Source organism: Macaca nemestrina, chromosome 7 (assembly GCF_043159975.1).
Source record: "Macaca nemestrina isolate mMacNem1 chromosome 7, mMacNem.hap1, whole genome shotgun sequence".
Lineage (NCBI taxonomy): Eukaryota > Metazoa > Chordata > Mammalia > Primates > Cercopithecidae > Macaca > Macaca nemestrina.
Genome location: NC_092131.1, coordinates 92,181,160 through 92,199,275, shown reverse-complemented (window position 1 = coordinate 92,199,275; position 18,116 = coordinate 92,181,160). Strand labels below are relative to the sequence as shown.

General features: G+C 48.4%; 1 protein-coding gene across 2 annotated transcripts in view; it reads left to right on the top strand.

Annotated features, from left to right (window-relative positions):
- LOC105479403 (synemin) overlaps positions 1-18,116 on the top strand; it is a 30,812-nt gene that overhangs the window by 1,294 nt on the left and 11,402 nt on the right. For both annotated transcript variants that reach the window (XM_011737334.3, XM_011737335.3), the window contains exon 2: positions 7,090-7,214. In XM_011737334.3, coding sequence (XP_011735636.2) covers positions 7,090-7,214 — 125 coding nt within the window. The remainder of the gene's footprint in view (positions 1-7,089; positions 7,215-18,116) is intronic.

The following is an 18,116-nucleotide window of genomic DNA, read 5'->3' as shown; positions in this document are numbered from 1 at the left end:
GAGTCAACCAAGAAACCTCTCTCACTTCCAGAAGTGACGGCTTATGGTAGCCCCGCTGTCTATAGCGCTCCTCAGGGGAAAACTCAAAATTAATTTCCAAAACGGTTTTTATTTTGCCAATATGATTTCCCAGTTGGAAGCCGCAGTTGTGGCTCCCTGGGCGGCTGCCTTGTTTGATCTTGGGAGGGGCAGCAACCGTAATGCAGAAGAGAGCTTGATCGAAGATGTTTTGCTCACAGCACACGCTGACGTCAGATCTCTGCGTAGTGTAAAAGTTGTGGGAGAGTGGGGCCCTTTGGCAGGATGTTATTACAAGTGCAGAGTGATATAAACAGTTACTATTTCAGAGAAGCAAACCCTCTGACACCGGCGGGGTGACACCTGTGTCTGATGTAAACTATGCCCAGTCCAGTCCTAGCGTTTGGCCCCCGCCCTGCCCAGCCTCAGCCAGAATTGGAAATATTCCCAAATCACACTGTCAGTTTTCAGGAGGACAGTTGGAAATAACATCTGTACAATTTCACAAATATTTCAAGAGTACAGTTTGCAGCTGTGAGTTAAAGATTTGAGACTGACTTTTTAAAATTAGAGGTGAGAGGAACATGGGGGTTGTCATATGGAATGACTGGGGTGATGTGACAGGTGTCCACAGATGATAAGGAAATACCTGTTGATTCTCCCTGGGTCCCCAGCACTGCGCTAGACTTTTAAGTATTCAAAGAGCTACAGGCTAGATGCGAAATCATAGAATGCAATATGGTACTAAATTGGGATTTAATCTTTTGAGTTGTGGGTTTTGTTCGGCTTCCGCCTCAACTTTTTTTGAAAGTGTTCTCTTGGGGCTTTGCCATAGCTAGAGCAGGGACAGGGACTGACCCAGTGTGTACCGATTTCCACTTGTGAGCTCTTGTGTCCCTTCGCAATGACAGTGGCCTGAGGTCTGAGTTGCACAGGTCCTATACCCCTTGTTGAGTGAAAGTTAAAAAGTGCCTTAATGTGGCATTCATGGAGATTTAACCAGTGGTTATTGTGACTCTCCAAAAAGGAGTGTCTGTCAAACCTACTGCCCAGGGAACCCCTTTGTAGGGAACCCTCACTACCAACTCAAGGGCCTGTGCTGTGCAGGCAGGTTTAGAAAATGCTGCTTTGAGCCATGCTGTGTGGACCAAATTCTCACTATGCATTCACAGCCACAGCTCACTTGGCACATTTTTGACCTTCAGACTCTGGTTCAAGTGTTGGTTCTTAGCAGCAAAGCTTTTTTCCCCCCTAATGAAATCTTCAGTGGAACCCCTAATCTGAGACATATGAAATCAGAGTTCCCCTCACTGGAGGAGAGATGGGGACTTGGAAGTGCAGTTAGAATCCTGTCCAGCCCTCCTTTGACACAGGGACTCCAGGGTCCACCAGGGAAGTGCTTTTCCTGAGGTCCTACCTGCCCTCAGAGTGGGGCTGGGACCTCACTATCAGTTTCCCACTCAGCGATAGCTCTCTCTTGTTAGAATTTGCTGCTTTTTCCTAAAAGCAAAGAGCAAGGAAAATGTCAATAAGGACCTGGGTTTGTTTGTTGTTTTTGGTTTGGTTTTTGTTTTTTGAGACAGAGTCTTACTCTGTCGCCCAGGCTGGAGTGCAGTGGCTGATCTCGGCTCACTGCAACATCTACTTCCCGGGTTCAAGTGATTCTCGTGTCTCAGCCTCCCGAGTAGCTGGGATTACAGGAGCCCACCACCACGCCCGGCTAATTTTTGTATTTTTGGTAGAGACAGGGTTTCACCATGTTGGCCAGGCTGGTCTCACTGACCTCAAGTGATCCACCTGCCTTGGCCTCCCACAGTGCTGAGATTACAGGTGTGAGCCCCTGTGCCCGGCCGTTTTTTTTTTGTTTTGTTTTTGTTTTTGTTTTTTGTTTTTTTTTTAAGTTCCAATTTGCAGAGGTTTTATTGTACTAAATGTTACCAGTCACTACCTTGTCCATATACTGAATCTTCCCTCAGTTAACTTAAGTCAACCCCATTTCAAATTGCATTCTAGAAGATTCAGCACCAATCACAGAGATGCTAGGAAGTATGTGAAAGAGTGAGTATGGATTATTTAACCCCAAGCCTGTAATTTTTTTCAAGTTCTGTAGAAGCTTACTATGGGGAGACTGAAAAAAATCCTAAAAGTGTGTTTAATTATACAGTAATAAATATCTTATTACTAAGAGCCTGTAGCAAGTGCTTCCTGTGTGCCAGGTACCACAGATGCCCTTCATAAATGTTCAGTCTCAGTGCCCACACCAGTGTTAGGAAGTGGGTACTAATATTAGCTCCACTTTACAGAGGAGGAAACTGAGGCACATAGATCACCTGATTAGTAAGTAGTTAAGCCAGGATTCAACTCAGGCTCCAGTGCCTGAGCAGCTGACCACTGAGCCACTGTTTCTTCTGTCTGTTCGATCAGAGAGAAACCTTTAACCAGTATTCTTGCATTCATAGCATAATAATCATTGCTCTTCCTAAGGGCTAGTCCGAGGTACTCTAGTGATTTCCAGTCCTAAAATGCTTTTAGACCCCTCCAACTGGCTGATGTCAGAATAGTTTAGGTATTAAAACTATTTTCTTTCATTTCTTTCTCTCTGTGTTCCATGTGCTTTAATGCCTCTCCCCTGGAGGCAGGAGCTGGAGGCAGTAGAGGGTGCCCCCACATTGTGCCCAGCTCTCCCTGCCTCTTGCTAGCTTCTGTGGCTTAAGGGGGAAGATGCTTGCTAAGATTCTACTTGAGGGGAAACTGGTCCTTCCCAGATGGCCCATGCGCCTTCACTATATGGGGTGATAGTTGGCCTGCCCCAGGCCCAGCCTCAGATTTGCCTGAGAAGAATTTGCTGAACTGACATCCAAGTTCCCAAATGTGATCTAGATCACTTAAAGCCTGAGTAACACACCCAGGCTGCGGGAGGGGGCTTCAGAAAACACTTGAAGACATTTATGATAGGGTGAAGACCAGCATTACTCTGCAAACACTGAGATTTTTGCTTATGAAAGTGAGCCCTTAGCTACTCAGGCTGACTGTTTGGAAAAGGCTTCCAAGCCCCCAAAACATGATTGAATGAAAACTTTCTGTAGATGGGAAGGTGGGGTGGGATTAGGATGGGATTAGCAAAGGGTCAGTGCTCTGCAGCTATCCTACCTGGCCCTGAATTCTGACTCTGCTGCTCTCTGGGTAGGTTATGTTCCTTAACCTGTCTGCAATTCAGTTTCCCCATTTGTGAAACAAGAGGTACTGGAAGTAGCTCCCAGGGTGTACACAATTGGTTCATTCGTTCGACTAACAGCCGTTGAACATTTAGTGTGCCAAGCTCAGTTCTTCATGGCTGTGGATTCAGCAGTAAAAAATGCCACATAAAGCAAGGAAAGTCCCTTGACCTGAGAGGACTTCAGGTGGAAACAGTGCATGGCTTTTTGGGGATGCCTCAGCCAGACTGCTGATGTGGCTAGGGCACAGCGAGCAGGGGGTAGAATGGCCACTGCAGGACTTGGGCTTTTACTCTGAGTGCCATGGGAAGCCACTGGAGGTTCTGAGCAGAGGAGAGTTGGTGCCTGGCTGTATCTTAATGGAATCACTGTTGCTGCTGTTTTTAAAATAGACTGAGTGGGCGCAGGGATGCCTTAAGAGACTGTTGCAGTAATCCAGGTAGGAAGTGCTGGAGGCTTGGACCAGGGGTCTCAGAGGGGGACCTGCCTTCAAGTTGAAGCCAACAGCGTTTGCCACCATATTGGATGTGATGGGAGAGGGAGAAATCACAGTGGGCTTAAGGCCTTGTGGCCTGAGCAACTGGAAGAAGGGGGTACCCTTTACTGCAGGGCATTGGTTAGGAGGATGGGCCTGGATGGGAGATTCAAGTTCAGTGTACATGTGTTCAGTTTGAGGTGCTTCTTACATACCAACCTGGGATTGTAAAATATAACTTGAGTTCAGGGTGCTGTCTGGGCTAGAGCTATAAATACTTTGTTGGCATCCAATTCATGCTTATTGTTATGAATACATTTAAATTTTATGTCTAACTGAAGTTATCACAGTATTTAAATCCCCTGGAGCTCTACCTTTCAAGGTTGCAGATGACTGTGGTATTTGTGAACTATCCCACAGACTTGCTCAATGAGCGGTAGCTCAAGTTTGGCTAAGAGAAAATTAATTCTTTTGATACTAACAGCAGCGTGCCTTTCCTGGTGTGGAGCAAGATTTCATCATCAGTTGTGATGCTGCCCAACAGTTCTCTAAATAGCAAAAAGGTGACTTCTCTCCCAGGCTTTTGCAGCATTAGGTGAAACAGCCTCTGCTTGGGTTAGATTTAGCGTCCTGTGTCTGGGGCTCCAGTGCCTCTGTTCTGACCCACAGCTTGCAGACTGGCAAAGCAGAGCCCAAGTCTGAAGTTTTATTCAACAGCAGGATTTGTTGTGATTTCTGCGGAGACTGTTGGGAGCCAGTTAAGTCTTATATTCCTGCTTCCAAATGTCAACTAAATTTCCTTTGACAATTGAGGAGGAGCTGACTCACATGGAAATGTGGTTGAAACCATACTTATTCCAACTTCAACACAGTTTGGTTTTCCTCTTTATATTTTGTGGGGTGCAGAACTATTCCGTGTCCTCTGGGAGGAGAATCTTCCTGCGCACCCCTTTGACGTGACTGGGCCTTCTTGACCTGTTCAAGAGGTTTGTGGTTGGAGAGCTTTCATCGTATTTTTTTTCTAAGTAGTGTAACAACATTTGAACTTCTTTGTAAGGAATAAATTACTATAAATTTTTAATTTGTAATAGTTATGTCAAATTTCCTGTAGTAGGAAGAACACACATACATACATACATACATGCATGCATGCATACATACAGCCCATCTTATATGATAACCTTGTACCTAAATTTGTATTCCCTCTGAAACAGGGGAATGTAGGATTTTGACACTGAGATTTAACTATAGAATGTGTGAATATTGTGGCTGAATTGTGGCAGTGCTGTCACTTACGTCAAGACTGGCAATTGCTCTGCTTTGGTGAGCTTCTCTATCTGTTTATAATGCCAGCTGTGGAATCTGTGAATGTTTTTCCACCCTGGGACTTAAGCCAGTGATTTTTAAGTTTACTTCTTTGCTTTAAAAGCTAAGGGGTTTTAAACTATTTTAGTAGCCTTTATATTCAAAGGGAACCTAACAACAATCGCTGGCATAGAAATACAACTGTTATGAGAAGTGGAAATATTTATTGGCCGATCATGCATTTTGAAAAATGATAAATTCCGGCTGAGTGCGGTGGCTTATGCCTATAATCCCAGTACTTTGGGAGGCTAAGGCGGGAGGATCACCTGAGGTCAGGAGTTGAGACTATCCTGGCCAACATGGTGAAACCCTGTCTCTACTAAAAATACAAAAATTAGTTGGGTGTGGTGGTGTGCACCTGTAATCCCAGCTACTTGGGAGGCTGAGGCAGGAGAATCGCTTGAACCTGGGAGGTGGAGGCTGCAGTGAGCTGAGATTGCGCCACTGCACTCCAGCCTGGGTGACAGAGCAAGACTCTGTCTCAAAAAACAAACAAACAAAAACAAAAAGATAAATTCCATGTGCAATCTTAGTAGTTCGTTTGTTGGTTTCACAGACATATGTATTGTGGACCCTCAGCATCTTGCCGGGTGCCTTTGGTGAAGGGATTCCAGCAGCAATGAACATAATATTCCCTCTCCCAGTAGTCTTACCATTTTTGAATTCTACAAAGATAAATGTTTATAGGTCTAGCTTAGTTTAGTTAATTATGTTCAGAAGTAACGCGACTTCCCATTACAAACCAGAAGTTAAAAGTATATGGACTTATTTCAATGTTGAAATACTTGCTTGGTTAATTGTTCCCCAGAGTAACTAACAACTAGGAAGAAAACAAAACTAGAAATCGGTGCAGCTGAAGCCCATGTGTGTATTAATTAGAAGATACTGTCGACTTCAAACAGGACATTTTAAGGAGGGTAATATGATCTGGATCACTTCATTTTAAATTTAATTGAACAGCTATGTGCTGTGTGACTTGTATGTGGTGGGTGCTAGTCTAGGACTGGACTTCAGAAGGCTGCAGTATCTCCCTGCCAGGTAGAGAGGCAGGTGAGGGACCCGGCCGGGGGTGAGGGGAGCTGCAAGGAGCACCCAGGATGCCCTTACTAACTGCACTGTGCAAGTACAGTTCAAAAAAAAGTTTTATTTATTTTTATTTTATTTTTTGAGTTGGAGTCTTGCTCTGTCACTCAGGTTGGAGTGCAGTGGCATGATCTTGACTCACTGCAACCTCTGCCTCCTGAGTTCAAGTGATTCCTGTTCCTCAGCCTCCCAAGTAGCTGGGATTTCAGGTCTGCGCCACCACGTCCAGCCAATTTTTGTATTTTTAGTAGAGACAGGGTTTTGCCAGTTTGGCCAGGCTGGTCTGGAACTCCTGACCTCAAGTGATCCGCCCACCTCGGCCTCCCAAAGTGTTGGGATTACAGGCTTGAGCCACCGTGCCCGGCCCAAAAAGAAGTTTTATATCTGAGTCTGTATTTTGTCATTTATGCCCAGAATGCATTTCTCCCCAGATGATCTTAAAGTAGCTTTTCTAAGTGAAACAAAACTGTATCAGTTTACCTGCTTATTATTGGAGAAATTGTGACTTTGGGGGGTACATTCCAGTTCAGATCTGAGTGACTGATGCTTCAAATATTGTAAAACCCCTGATTTCTAGTGTTGGCTTATTTTCCATAGCGTCTTAGTGACTGGTTTGAGGCTTTCCTAAGCTGCCTGATGTCTGGACGGTAGAGATGATTTGAATAAACTCCTAAGCATTCATTATTAATAGAGAGTCTGAACACAGAAGCCAGTGTCCTATCAAAATGTTCCATGTGCAATAGCAAACTTCCATATGGAAGAGAGAAAACATTGGAAACCATCCTGCAAATGACTGCATGTTTAATAACCCTGGATGTTTTTCAGCTCTTCTAATAATCCTGGTCTGTTTTTATGTCCTGAATTGTTGGTACCTTCAGTTCGACCCAGTAAAGCTCCAGTTCTCCAATCTAAAAGTCTGTCTATTCTCTTTAGAGAGTGATTGACTGCCTGGAGGATGAGAAGGCGACCCTCACCTTGGCTATGGCTGACTGGCTGCGGGACTATCAGGACCTCCTGCAGGTGAAGACCGGCCTCAGCCTGGAGGTGGCAACCTACCGGTAAGGATGCTGTGCTGAGTTGGTCTTGATGAAGCCATGGGGGTGTAACTTGTACATGAAGGAGACTGGTCTAGGGACCATAGCCTCTGTGGAGTCCCTGTGGCTTTGTGACAAGCAGAGAGCAGCCCTTGGCATGGCCAAGCATGGAGTCCAAGGCCAAAAGGAAGAGGAAGAGTAGGGGCTAGCTTAGGTCACTGAGCAGGTATCCCCTGTATGGGAGTAGCTGAGCCTTGCCCCCTTACCTAGTGTTCGTGTGTTCTGGGGACTCCTGAAGAGCTTTACACATGTCGACGTGTTGGATCCTAGGAGCTAGAGACTGTGTTTACAGATGAACAGACTTTGCTCAGAGAAGTTACAGAGCTGGAAAGTGGAGGGCCAGGATGTGTTAGTGTGTTTTCACACTACTATAAAGATACTACCTGAGCCTGGGTAATTTATAAAGGAAAGAGGTTTAATTGACTCACAGTTCCTCAGGGCTGGGGAGGCCTCAGGAAACTTATAGTCATGGCGGAAAGTGAAGGAGAAGCAAGAACCTCTTCCCAAGGTGGCAGGAGAGAGAGAGAGAGAGCTCAGGGGAAACTGCCACTTTTAAAGCATCAGGTGTCGTGAGAACTCAGTCACTATCATGAGAACAGCGTGGGGAAAATCGCCCCCATGGTCCAGTCACCTCCCACCAGGTCCCTCCCTCGATATGTGGGGGTTACAATTCAAGATGAGGTTTGGGTGGGGACCCAGAGCCAAACCATGTCACAGGATTTGGACCCAGGAAGTCTGTGTCTATCAAAGCCTTTTGATTGTTGCTTTGAATCTCAGGGCTCTGATGCCACTCTGTCTGGGTTTGGCCATGAACTGAATCTCTTCCAAGAGTTTAGCATGGTGCATGGTGATGTAGGGCAAATGGCTTTATTTATCAAGATGTTGACTTGAATTCAAGGTAACCAACTCTGATGAAAAGGTCACAAAGGCTGGGTGCTGGGCGGGGCAGAGATGCAGTCCAGTCCCGTCCCCCTGGGTGTGGCCCGCAGGCCGGCAGAACAGTGCTCCTCCCCTCCTTGGCATCACCCCTCCCTTCCCCTGGGTGACAGTGGGTCTTTGATTGAGGTGGTGCCCCTTATTTCCTGGCAGTTCTCATGCTCAGGACTGCTATGAGGAGCAGGATCTGTGAAGCTTACAATGGAAGGAATTTTAGAGACCCAGATGTCCAACTTGCAGGAACGATAACAATAGCCAGCTTTATGGCATCCTTACTGCCTGCCAGACGTGGTGCTAAGTTCTTTGCTGCTATTCTATGCTCCGAGTCAACCTCTGAGGTGGGCGCCACTCTCCCCTCTTAGAGGTGAGAGAGAGAGGCCTGGAGGTTGGAGCTGCAGGCTGGTGAGGGGCAGAGCCAGCAGGTCTGGTGCCAAACCTGTGCCATGCCCACCAAGCTATGTAAAAATGGCACACTGCCTGCTCCATTCCCAGGATTGTGGAACATGTGTCAATGGAGGGTGTGAGCAAGCTGTGGAAACCCCTTTGGCAAAAGAGTCAAAGCCCTGGTCATCAAAGCCATGTTCTAGTGGTGTCTCCTTAACAGGTGGGGGAGTTAAACCTGGAGAGGTTAAGAAGGGGACCAACTCCCCTGGGGAGGGCTAGAGCAGGGACCATCCCCTGGCCTGGTTCAGCACATCTTGTAGGCTGCCTCTGTAATCTTCTGATCATGTTTTTTTTTTTTTTTGAGACAGAGTCTTGCTCCATCTCCCAGGCTGGCATGCAGTGGCGTGATCTCAGCTCACTGCAACCTCCGCCTCCTGGGTTCAAGCAGTTGTGTCTCAGTCTCCCGAGTAGCTGGGACTACAGGCGCCTGCCACCATGCCTGGCTGGTTTTTGTATTTTTCATAGAGACGGGGTTTCACCTTGTTGGTCAGGCTGGTCTCGAACTCCTGACCTCAGGTGATCCACCCACCTCGCCCCCACAAAGAGCTGAGATTACAGATGTGAGCCACTGCGCCCAGCCCTGATCATGATTTTTTGCTCTAAGAATATCAAGGTGGCCTGAATTGCTTTGATGTCTATTAAAAGGGTATCTGGCTGATAAGTGCTTATAGTTTACATTGTAGCCTGGGTTGGCCTCACTGTCTTTATTTTCTGGAAGACTTACATCAGCCAGGGTTCATCCCAGCCTCACTCCCATGAGTGAAGAGGGAGCAGCTCTATTGGGCAGCCCCTGGCCTGGGCCCCAGGAGGCTACTAAGGGGTGAGGCCTTCCCAGGGGCATGGCAGTCTGTGCAGGAGCCATGGCTTAATTGAGGAATGAATTGAGGGGTGGTCCTGGGGCCAAGGCCATGAGGGCCTTTCTGGATCCCCATTTGAGAACCTTACCGAAGCTGAGGGGCTGGTGGCCGGGGCTTAGAGAAAGGGGAAAAAATGCTGCCAGCCTGGACTTCCCAAAGCCCATTCTTGGCATTCTCCTTGGAAATCTTGTGGGGTGAACAGTTGCACAATTAAATCGGTAGGGCATTGAAACACATGTTGAGTTAGATAATCTAAACTTTAATATGGAAAACTTGAAAACACTCAGGCTTTATTTGGGGGAAGAAAGCATTAATCAGGAATTTTTCATTTGTGAGTGACAGAAACTCTCCTCAGACTGCCACAAGTCGGAAAAAGAATTTATTACTCACATACCTGCAAGTCTTGTGCTGGTCCACTCTGTGTGTGAAGGAATAACTGAGACTGGATCGTTCGTAAAGAAAAGAGGTTTATTTTGACTCACAGTTCTGCAGGCTGTACAGGAATCATGGTGCTGGCATCTGCTCCTGGTGAAGCCTCAGGAAGCATGCAGTCATGGTGGAAGGTGAAAGGGGAGCAGGCATGTCACATGACAAGAAAGTGAGCAAGAGAGGGTGGGGAGGTGCCAGGTTCTTATTTTTTTTTTTTCCTTTTTGAGATGGAGTCTCACTCTGTCACCCAGGCTGGAGTGCAGTGGCACAATCTCACCTCACTGCAACCTCTGCCTCCCACGTTCAAGTGATTCTCCTGATTCTCCTGCCTCGGCCTGGAGAATATTGGCCAGGCTGGTCTCGAACTCCTGACCTTGTGATCCTCCCCCCTCAGCCTCTCTTAAAGTGCTGGGATTACAGGCATGAGCCACTGTGCCTGGCCGGTGCTGGGTTCTTTCAAACAACCAGATCTCGTGTGGACTCATAGAGTGAGAACTCACTCATTATCACAAGAACAGCACCAAGCCATTCTTCAGCGATCCACCCCCCTAACCAAACCCAAATACCTTCCACTAGGCCCCACCTTCAACACAGAGGTCACATTTCAGCATGAGAATAGGAGAAGACACACGTCCAAACCATATCACATCCTTAGTTTCAGGTGCAGCTGGTCCACATGGCAGGATGGTCTCTCTCTTCTGGACTTTTCCCACCACGTGGCTGGATGGGGCCTGAGCAGCTCCAGGCTTAGGGCCACCCAGCCTTGTGCCTGTGGTCAAAGGCGGGGGTCTCTCCTGTCAGCCTCTCCATCTCTGTTGGGTCATGTTCCTGCCTCAGAGCCCGTCACTGGCCAGAGGGATGAAGGGCTCTAGAGCTTTGGGGTGGGGTCCCAGCCTCTTGTGAGTCACATGGACTGAGCCTGGGGTGGTGGGAGTTACCTCACATCAGGCACTGTTCTAGGGCAGATGCCAGGCAGGCCTGGAAAACTGACTTCTGTGTCTGTGTTAGGAAATGTCCCATGCCAGATGCATTTTTTTCCCTGCAGGGCAGTTGGATTTTTCTATTTTCTTTCTGTACTAGTTCTCTGAGTTAGAATCAGGAAACTTATTTTGTGTCTTGTGTCTCTGGGATGTTGAGCTCTTTCCTTCCCTCCTTCGTCCTGCCCCTGTTCTCCATCCTGAAAAGCCAGTGTATAAACATGGGCGTCCTGTCTGAGAGTCTGGGGCCTGCCTTTTTGGCAGGGTATTCACAAGCCCATGGGCCCAGCTTTTCCAGGGCATCGATTGCGAGCCGTTTCTGCTCGCTGTCAGCAGTCTGTCAGCCAGGACAGAGTTTATTTTGTCTGTCTATGGCTGGCATTTCCCTAACCCAATTATGGATTGATGTGGCCATCTTCTAGGAATTTAGGAGCTACTCGTGCTTTCCGGGGAGCAAGTGATGGATTTCACTGTACCTCTTTCTGCTGTCCACGTTTGCATGGGGAAAATGAGGACCCCTGCCAGGAGCCTGCCTGACTGGCCCTGCCCTGCTGCAGACTCCCAACCCTGCTGCAGACTCCCAGCCCTGCTGCAGACTCCCTGCCCTGCTGCAGACTCCCAACCCTGCTGCAGACTCCCTGCCCTGCTGCAGACTCCCAGCCCTGCTGCAGACTCCCTGCCCTGCTGCAGACTCCCAGCCCTGCTGCAGACTCCCAGCCCTGCTGCAGACTCCCTGCCCTGCTGCAGACTCCCAGCCCTGCTGCAGACTCCCAACCCTGCTGGGTAGGATCGCTGCAGGCCTCCCACCTCTGTGCTCTGGTTTAGTCTCGGAGATGCCCATCGATGAAAAAGACACACAGATGGTTGACTAGAACCCATTCTTTTGTATAAGCCAAAAACTTAGCATTTTTGAAAATCACCAGTGCATGTGTGGAAGACACACCCTCGTCATCCTCAATGTGAGTCTTTTTCAGTAGTCTGCACTGCTCCTATTAGGAAGACAGATGTGACGTTCCTGTTTGTGTTAGTGGACTTGCGCTCTTCTGACACTTACTCTTTAACTAAAGTGCCCATTTGATCTCTGTAAACCTTGTCCCACCTGTGGTGGCCGTTGCCCCAGAATTGCTGAGTTGACCATCATCATCCTGTGGCTTACTGGTTCTCATTCACATGCAAGGGAAGGGTCTGTGGCTCTTTAATGCTTAAAGCACATTTTGCTGGGATTTGTCCATTGTCCCAAGGACTCTCAAATGTACTGAACACTGGCCTAGCACAGTGACTCACGCCTGTAATCCCCGCACTTTGGGAGGCCGAGGTGGTTGGATCATGAGGTCAGGAGATTGAGACCACCCTGGCTAACACGGTGAAACCCCGTCTCTACTAAAAATTAACTGGGTGTGGTGGCGGGCACCTTTAGTCCCAGCTACTCGGGAGGCTGAGGCAGGAGAATGGTGTGAACCTGGGAGGTGGAGCTTGCAGTGAGCTGAGATCGCGCCACAGCACTCCAGCCTGGGTGATAGAGTGAGACTCCGTCTCAAAGAAAACAAAAACAAAAACAAAATGTACTGAACACCTCCCAACCCAGATCTTTGGCCCTTCTAGGTGACTGTCACAGGGAAGGAGCAACATTAAAGTAATAATATAATTGTATACTTGTAATTTCCAAAGAGATTTGCAATTTACAAATAAATATATAACTTAATAAAATAAACATAGGATAATAAAATTAAAACAAAGCAAACCTCAGAGAGTCTTAAGACTGGAGGTTTGCCTTTGGCCAGTACATGGCCAGTGAAGCTGCTGGCACCTTGCCTGACAGGTGAAGATGAGATCGAGACCTCTGAGCATCCTAAGACGTGCAGCACCGTCCCACCCTTTCCTCCTGCATTGCGGGTGGCAGTGAGCGGGAGCTGTGGGGCTGGGCTTGGGGCCATGAGAAGAGAGGAGACACACCCTGCCTGCAAGCTGGCACCAGGCCGTACTGGCTCTTGTCTCCTGTCAAGAGTATCTGCAGTTGTGTGGGGCTGGAGGTAGTGATCCATTTGCTATATGATCGCAGGGTCTTGCCTGGAGTGTGCGTTTTATGGCACTAGCAGCAGAATGGTAAGGGAAAGATGCTCAGAGACAGGGAGGGACTGCACCTGGGAATCTCCAGGCCCTCAAGATTCTGATTAGATTAGTGACAGGTGGAACCAGCACAGTGGTCTTAAACCTCCTCGGATGATTGTCAGGTACCACCAGAATAGGGAATCCCTGGTCCAGGGCCTCACTGCTCACAGGGCGGCAGCATGCACATTGTGAGGCATTGCAAGTTTCTTGGGAATGCAGAATCTTGGGCCTACCCAGACATACTGGACCAAAGTTGGCCTTGTAACAAAATCCCAGGTGATCTGTGCGCACACTGCTGTTGGCAGAGTGGCCCAGGGGCAGGTAAGTGCTAGGTCTTCTCACAGCGGCCTGGAGGACAAGATGAAGGATGGATTGATGGAGGAGAGGGGAAGCAGTCATAGTAGGAGGTGGGGCTTACACCAGGACCCACGCGCCAGTCTGGGCTGTTTGCAGTTGCGTGTGGCAGTCCCCTTAGAGCTGCATGGGGCCTGTCCGAGGTCACAGAATCCTGTGGAGCCACCTGGAGAGACCACACTTTAGAGAAGGTAATGACTTGGATTGGACAGAATTTGAAGCTCTGAACAGCCCAGATGAGCAACACAACTCATTCCTTTAAGTCTTGTTTTGCAGAATCATGTCAGAACAAATAGTTTATCTAGTTTCCCCAACATTTTGTTACGAGAATTTCCAAAGATAAGAAAAGTTGAAAGAATAATGAATGTTCCATTTGAGTTCTCCAATGAACATTTGCTTTATCTCACGACTGTCCACCCGTATCATCATCCATCTTTCTGATGCATTCCAAAGTAGGTGCCGTTACCTCTGACCATGAATGGGTAACAGGGAGTGACAGCTGCCTTCTGTTTAGTACCTACCATGTGCTAAGTGCTTTATAGACAGTATCTCCAGTTTTTATAGCTTCACCGAAGAAGCTCATTTTCCATGTGATGAAACCCAGGTTCAAGGAGGTTACTTACAAGGTTACACAACTCATAATTGGAGAGCCTGAGATTCTAACTTCAGGCCTTAAACCAGGGCTGTTCCCTCCATGCCCTGCTGAATGTGGAATTAGAAAGGAGCTGGATGTACTGGGATGCTGGGCAGATGACGGTACAGACCTAGTCCCTGTCCTCAGTGGTAGGATGATGATGTTTTGGGTGCATTTGGGGGAGGCTGACAGGGCAGGCAGGGAGGGCTTCCTGGAAGAGGCAATGCTTGGTTCTTATAGGAAGAGAAAGAGAAGCTGGAAATGACTTTTTGGAAAGGGTTTTCCAGGCAGAGGGAATGGCCAGGGGGAGGCCCTGAGGACTGAGCTAGTGTGGTATTTGTGACAGTGCCAGTCTCTGGGCAGCTGGGGTTTGGGGGCCTGTCATGGAGGGCCGCGTGTGATGGTTGGATAAGAGCCACACCTGCCCTCAGCCTGCTCCGAGACACTTGGTATGCAGGATATGATGCTGGGTGGGGGCCTGCAAAGATACTGCCAGCGTGGGCTTCATGTCAAGGAACATGGGCTGTAGATGAGGCAGCATGGATCTGGGGAGCCTGCTGCAGGGCAGGGAACCCAAAGGACCGCCAGAGACCCTCCAGCACGAGGCTTCTGGAGCTGGCGAGGGAGTTGTGAGAATCCGGGGAGGCTTCTAGAGGGATTTGAGAGGGATGAAAGTCTTGAAAGAAGGGGCCATTTGAGCAGACATAGAGGAGAGAGGGAGATGGACAGTAGGGGGTAGCGTAGCAGGAGGGACACAGAATGTTGAGGTAAAAAGTCAAGCATGTTCCGATAATAGAAGGCACGTTCCTAGGAGGTAGTGTCGATGGTTCGCTGCCACCTAACAGGGAAAGCTGTCCATGGGTCACCGCTGGATGGAGCACTTCAGACCGAGGTGATGAGAAGAGATTTGCGAAGAGGTGTGGGGTTTGGGCCTTTGGGTGGTGGGGAAGTAGGGAGATGGGAATTGGACTGGCAGAAAGGAATCAGGAAGGAGCTCCAGGTGGGCAAATTTGAATAAGGGAATAAGTTGAGAGAGGAACGTGCAAGGGGAGTGTGGAGAGGTCTGGGAATGAGGCAGAGCGCAGGGGCCTTGCATGCTGGGAAGCCTCTGTGGGGCTTTCTGGGGCCTGCGGGGGCAGTCCCAGGGCCAGCACGGTGGCGGGAGTAGGCGGGGCTGGGGAGGCAGCGGCAGGCGGAGTGCAGGAGGCCTACAGCGCTGGGGGCCATGGGGTGTCTGGGTGGCTGCAGGGGGGCTTCCGAAGTTGCCTGCAGTCGCTAATGCCCAGGTGTGTAGACCTGATGGAGGTAGCTGTGGCAGGAGGCAGGAGCCTGAGGGACTGAGAGGTAAGGAAATATGAGAGACGTGTTGCTGTGACTCTCTGCAGGCTAGCACGGAGTCTTGTGAATAGTCGGATGGTAATTGATGATAAGATGGTGAAAACCCTAGCAATGTCCAGAACCTGCAGCGTCCCCAAACCCTCTCACTGCCGATGTGAAGATCTGGTCCAGATTCTACAGACTGACGACGTGCAGAAGCACAGATAGAAAAGAAACAGCCTCCCCATACAGACACTCAGCATAGAGCCCAGTCATCAGCAAGAAGCTGTTAGAAAACATAATCTTTCAAAAAAGATACTCAATATTGAAACAACAAATGCAAGAATACCCAGGAGTGGACAGTGCAGAAACCACAGAACAGAAGGATGCAGAAACAGCGTGCATGACATGAGGCCAATCCTAGGTTTCTGGTCTGGAAGACAGACAATGCGGTCTCTGTACGAATCCAAAAAGAGGCTTTTGTGTTCTATCTTTTGGGAGATGAAAGATATGATAATTGTTCTAAATTTCACCTGAAAGAAAAAATGGAAAGCTGGGTCAAAATGATTTTTCAGTAGAAAAATCCCAAAGGAAGCCTTCCGTCGGCAGATAGGAAAATGTAATGCAGAGATTTATTTACTGCCTGGGATCTTTAAGGCAAAAGTCCTTTTAAAAGGTTAGGTTAGAAACAACATCAAAAAATATGTTGTGTGTGCCAGGAAGGGCATGGGAAGCTTCCTGTTTCTTCTTTCTAATCCCAGTTGGCAGAAACAGCATGTTTTAATGGAGAAAAATATGATGTGGTCTCTGGTCTCGATGTAGACTGCTAATGTAGCAACACAGAGGACTCCTGATGTTTACATCTCATCATTCTAGCGACATTTCTGATTGCTCCATTATTTTTAGGCCACCTGTACCTTTTCACATGTCTATTCAAAGAAAAATGTTTCTTAGGGGTTTCCTCAAGGTTTTGCAGAAGTATATTTTGTTTTTTTTAAAGTTAGGTCCCACCTTTTTTGGGAAGACTTATAAAAATGTGTGAACACTGAGACTTATCTGATTGCTAGATAAAATACTTGAAGTGAATAAAATCTTGTAGTTTTAAGAATAGGGTTGGGCATGGTGGCTCATGCCTGTAATCCTAGCACTTTGGGAGGCTGAGGTGGGTGGATCACTTGAGCCCAGGAGTTGGAGACCAGCCTAGGCAACATAGTGAAACGCCATCTCTACAAATAATACAAAAACAACCAGCTGGGTGCGGTGGCACTTGCCTGTAGTCCCGGCCCCTTGGGAGGCTGAGGTGGGAGGATCACCTACGCCTGGGAGGCAGAGGTTGCAGTGAGCCGAGATGGCACCACTGCACTCCAGCCTGGGTGACAGAGCAAAATCCTGTAAATAAATAAATAAATCGAATATATAATTGAAAGGATCGACCAGTACCTTTGGTTGTTGGCCAAATAAATGAGTTAACATTCAGTTAACCATAAAATACAGGTGATCCACAATCCCTTCTCTTGTGGACTCATTTTAGTTAGCTGGAAATCAGTTTTCTTTGGAGGATGTAGAGGAGGTGGTGATGACGTGATCGCTGATGTTTAGTGAGCTCTTATTCTGTGACAGCCATGGTTCTGAGAACTTCCTGCTTCTGGATTAGTTCCTACTGCAAACCTGTGAGTTCTCTCCATTTCAGAAATGGGGAAACTGAGTCACAGTGGGTTTGAGCGGCCTGCCAGGTCACAGAACTAGGAAACGGCAGGCCCCAGATTTGAATCCAGACATCCTGACTCCAGAGCTGTGTCCTGCGTTTCCTCTCTGTTTAATAAGTAACGTTTGTCTCTGTTGATTATCTGATTTTTTTTTTCAGTCTCTAGTATTGACCTAGAGATGGCTCTGGGATGTGATTGAATACTGACCCCAGAAGGGATGCCCGGAAATAGCCCAGCACTGTCACCTTACCTCCTGTTATCCTTCCTATGAAGCCGGTGGTCGTGTCACCTTTCCCATTCAGGTGGCATTGCTGGTCATGGGAATGGAACTCCCCGCTGCTCCCTCCCTTCTGCTCCCTGGTCTTCCCGGTGACTGACCAGCCATGGGCCCGCATCTGGGGTGACCCAGGCGGTGCCTCCACTCTGTGTGGAGCTTGGCTCCCTTTGGCACAGTGAGGAGCCATGGGAGGCGGTTCTGCAGCTCCTCCAGCTCTGAGGCCTCCCTTTCTTCTATGTACTTCTCCACCTGCTGTTTGCTAGGAAGCACCGTGTGAATCACCCTCAGGCCCAGGCCCCGGGTCCGGCCTGGCTTCTGGGAACATCCTGACAGTGCCTCATTTATGGGACTGCACAGAGCGATGGCCTTGTGCCCACAGTGCTGAGTCACAGCAGATTGTTCAGAAATTCCATTAGGATAATCTATCCCAGACGGAGAGCCTTGCCTTGGGGCCTGCTCAGGACACCGGGTGGCTCATTAGGGCCTGGCGCCTGGCCAGAGGCCACATTACAGCCGGCTTCTGCGCTGTGGATTTGTCTTGGGCTCCTTAACGAGGCCAGGGACGTGGATTTTCTTGCACTTTGGCTTATTTTCCTGCCTAAGGGGCCACCAACCTGTGGCGCTATGTGAAATGCCCACAATAGCCCATGACTCAGGGGATTGGCATTTCTCACAGTCCCTGAGGCTTGGGGGCAGATTTCCTCCAACCGCTCTCAAAATAACCAGGTTTGATTGCAGGCTCAGAGAACAGTCTACCCATTTCTTAAAGTGGTACAAACCTGTTCCTTAAAAATGTCCCTCGCAGAGCGTTAGAGGAAATCGTAGT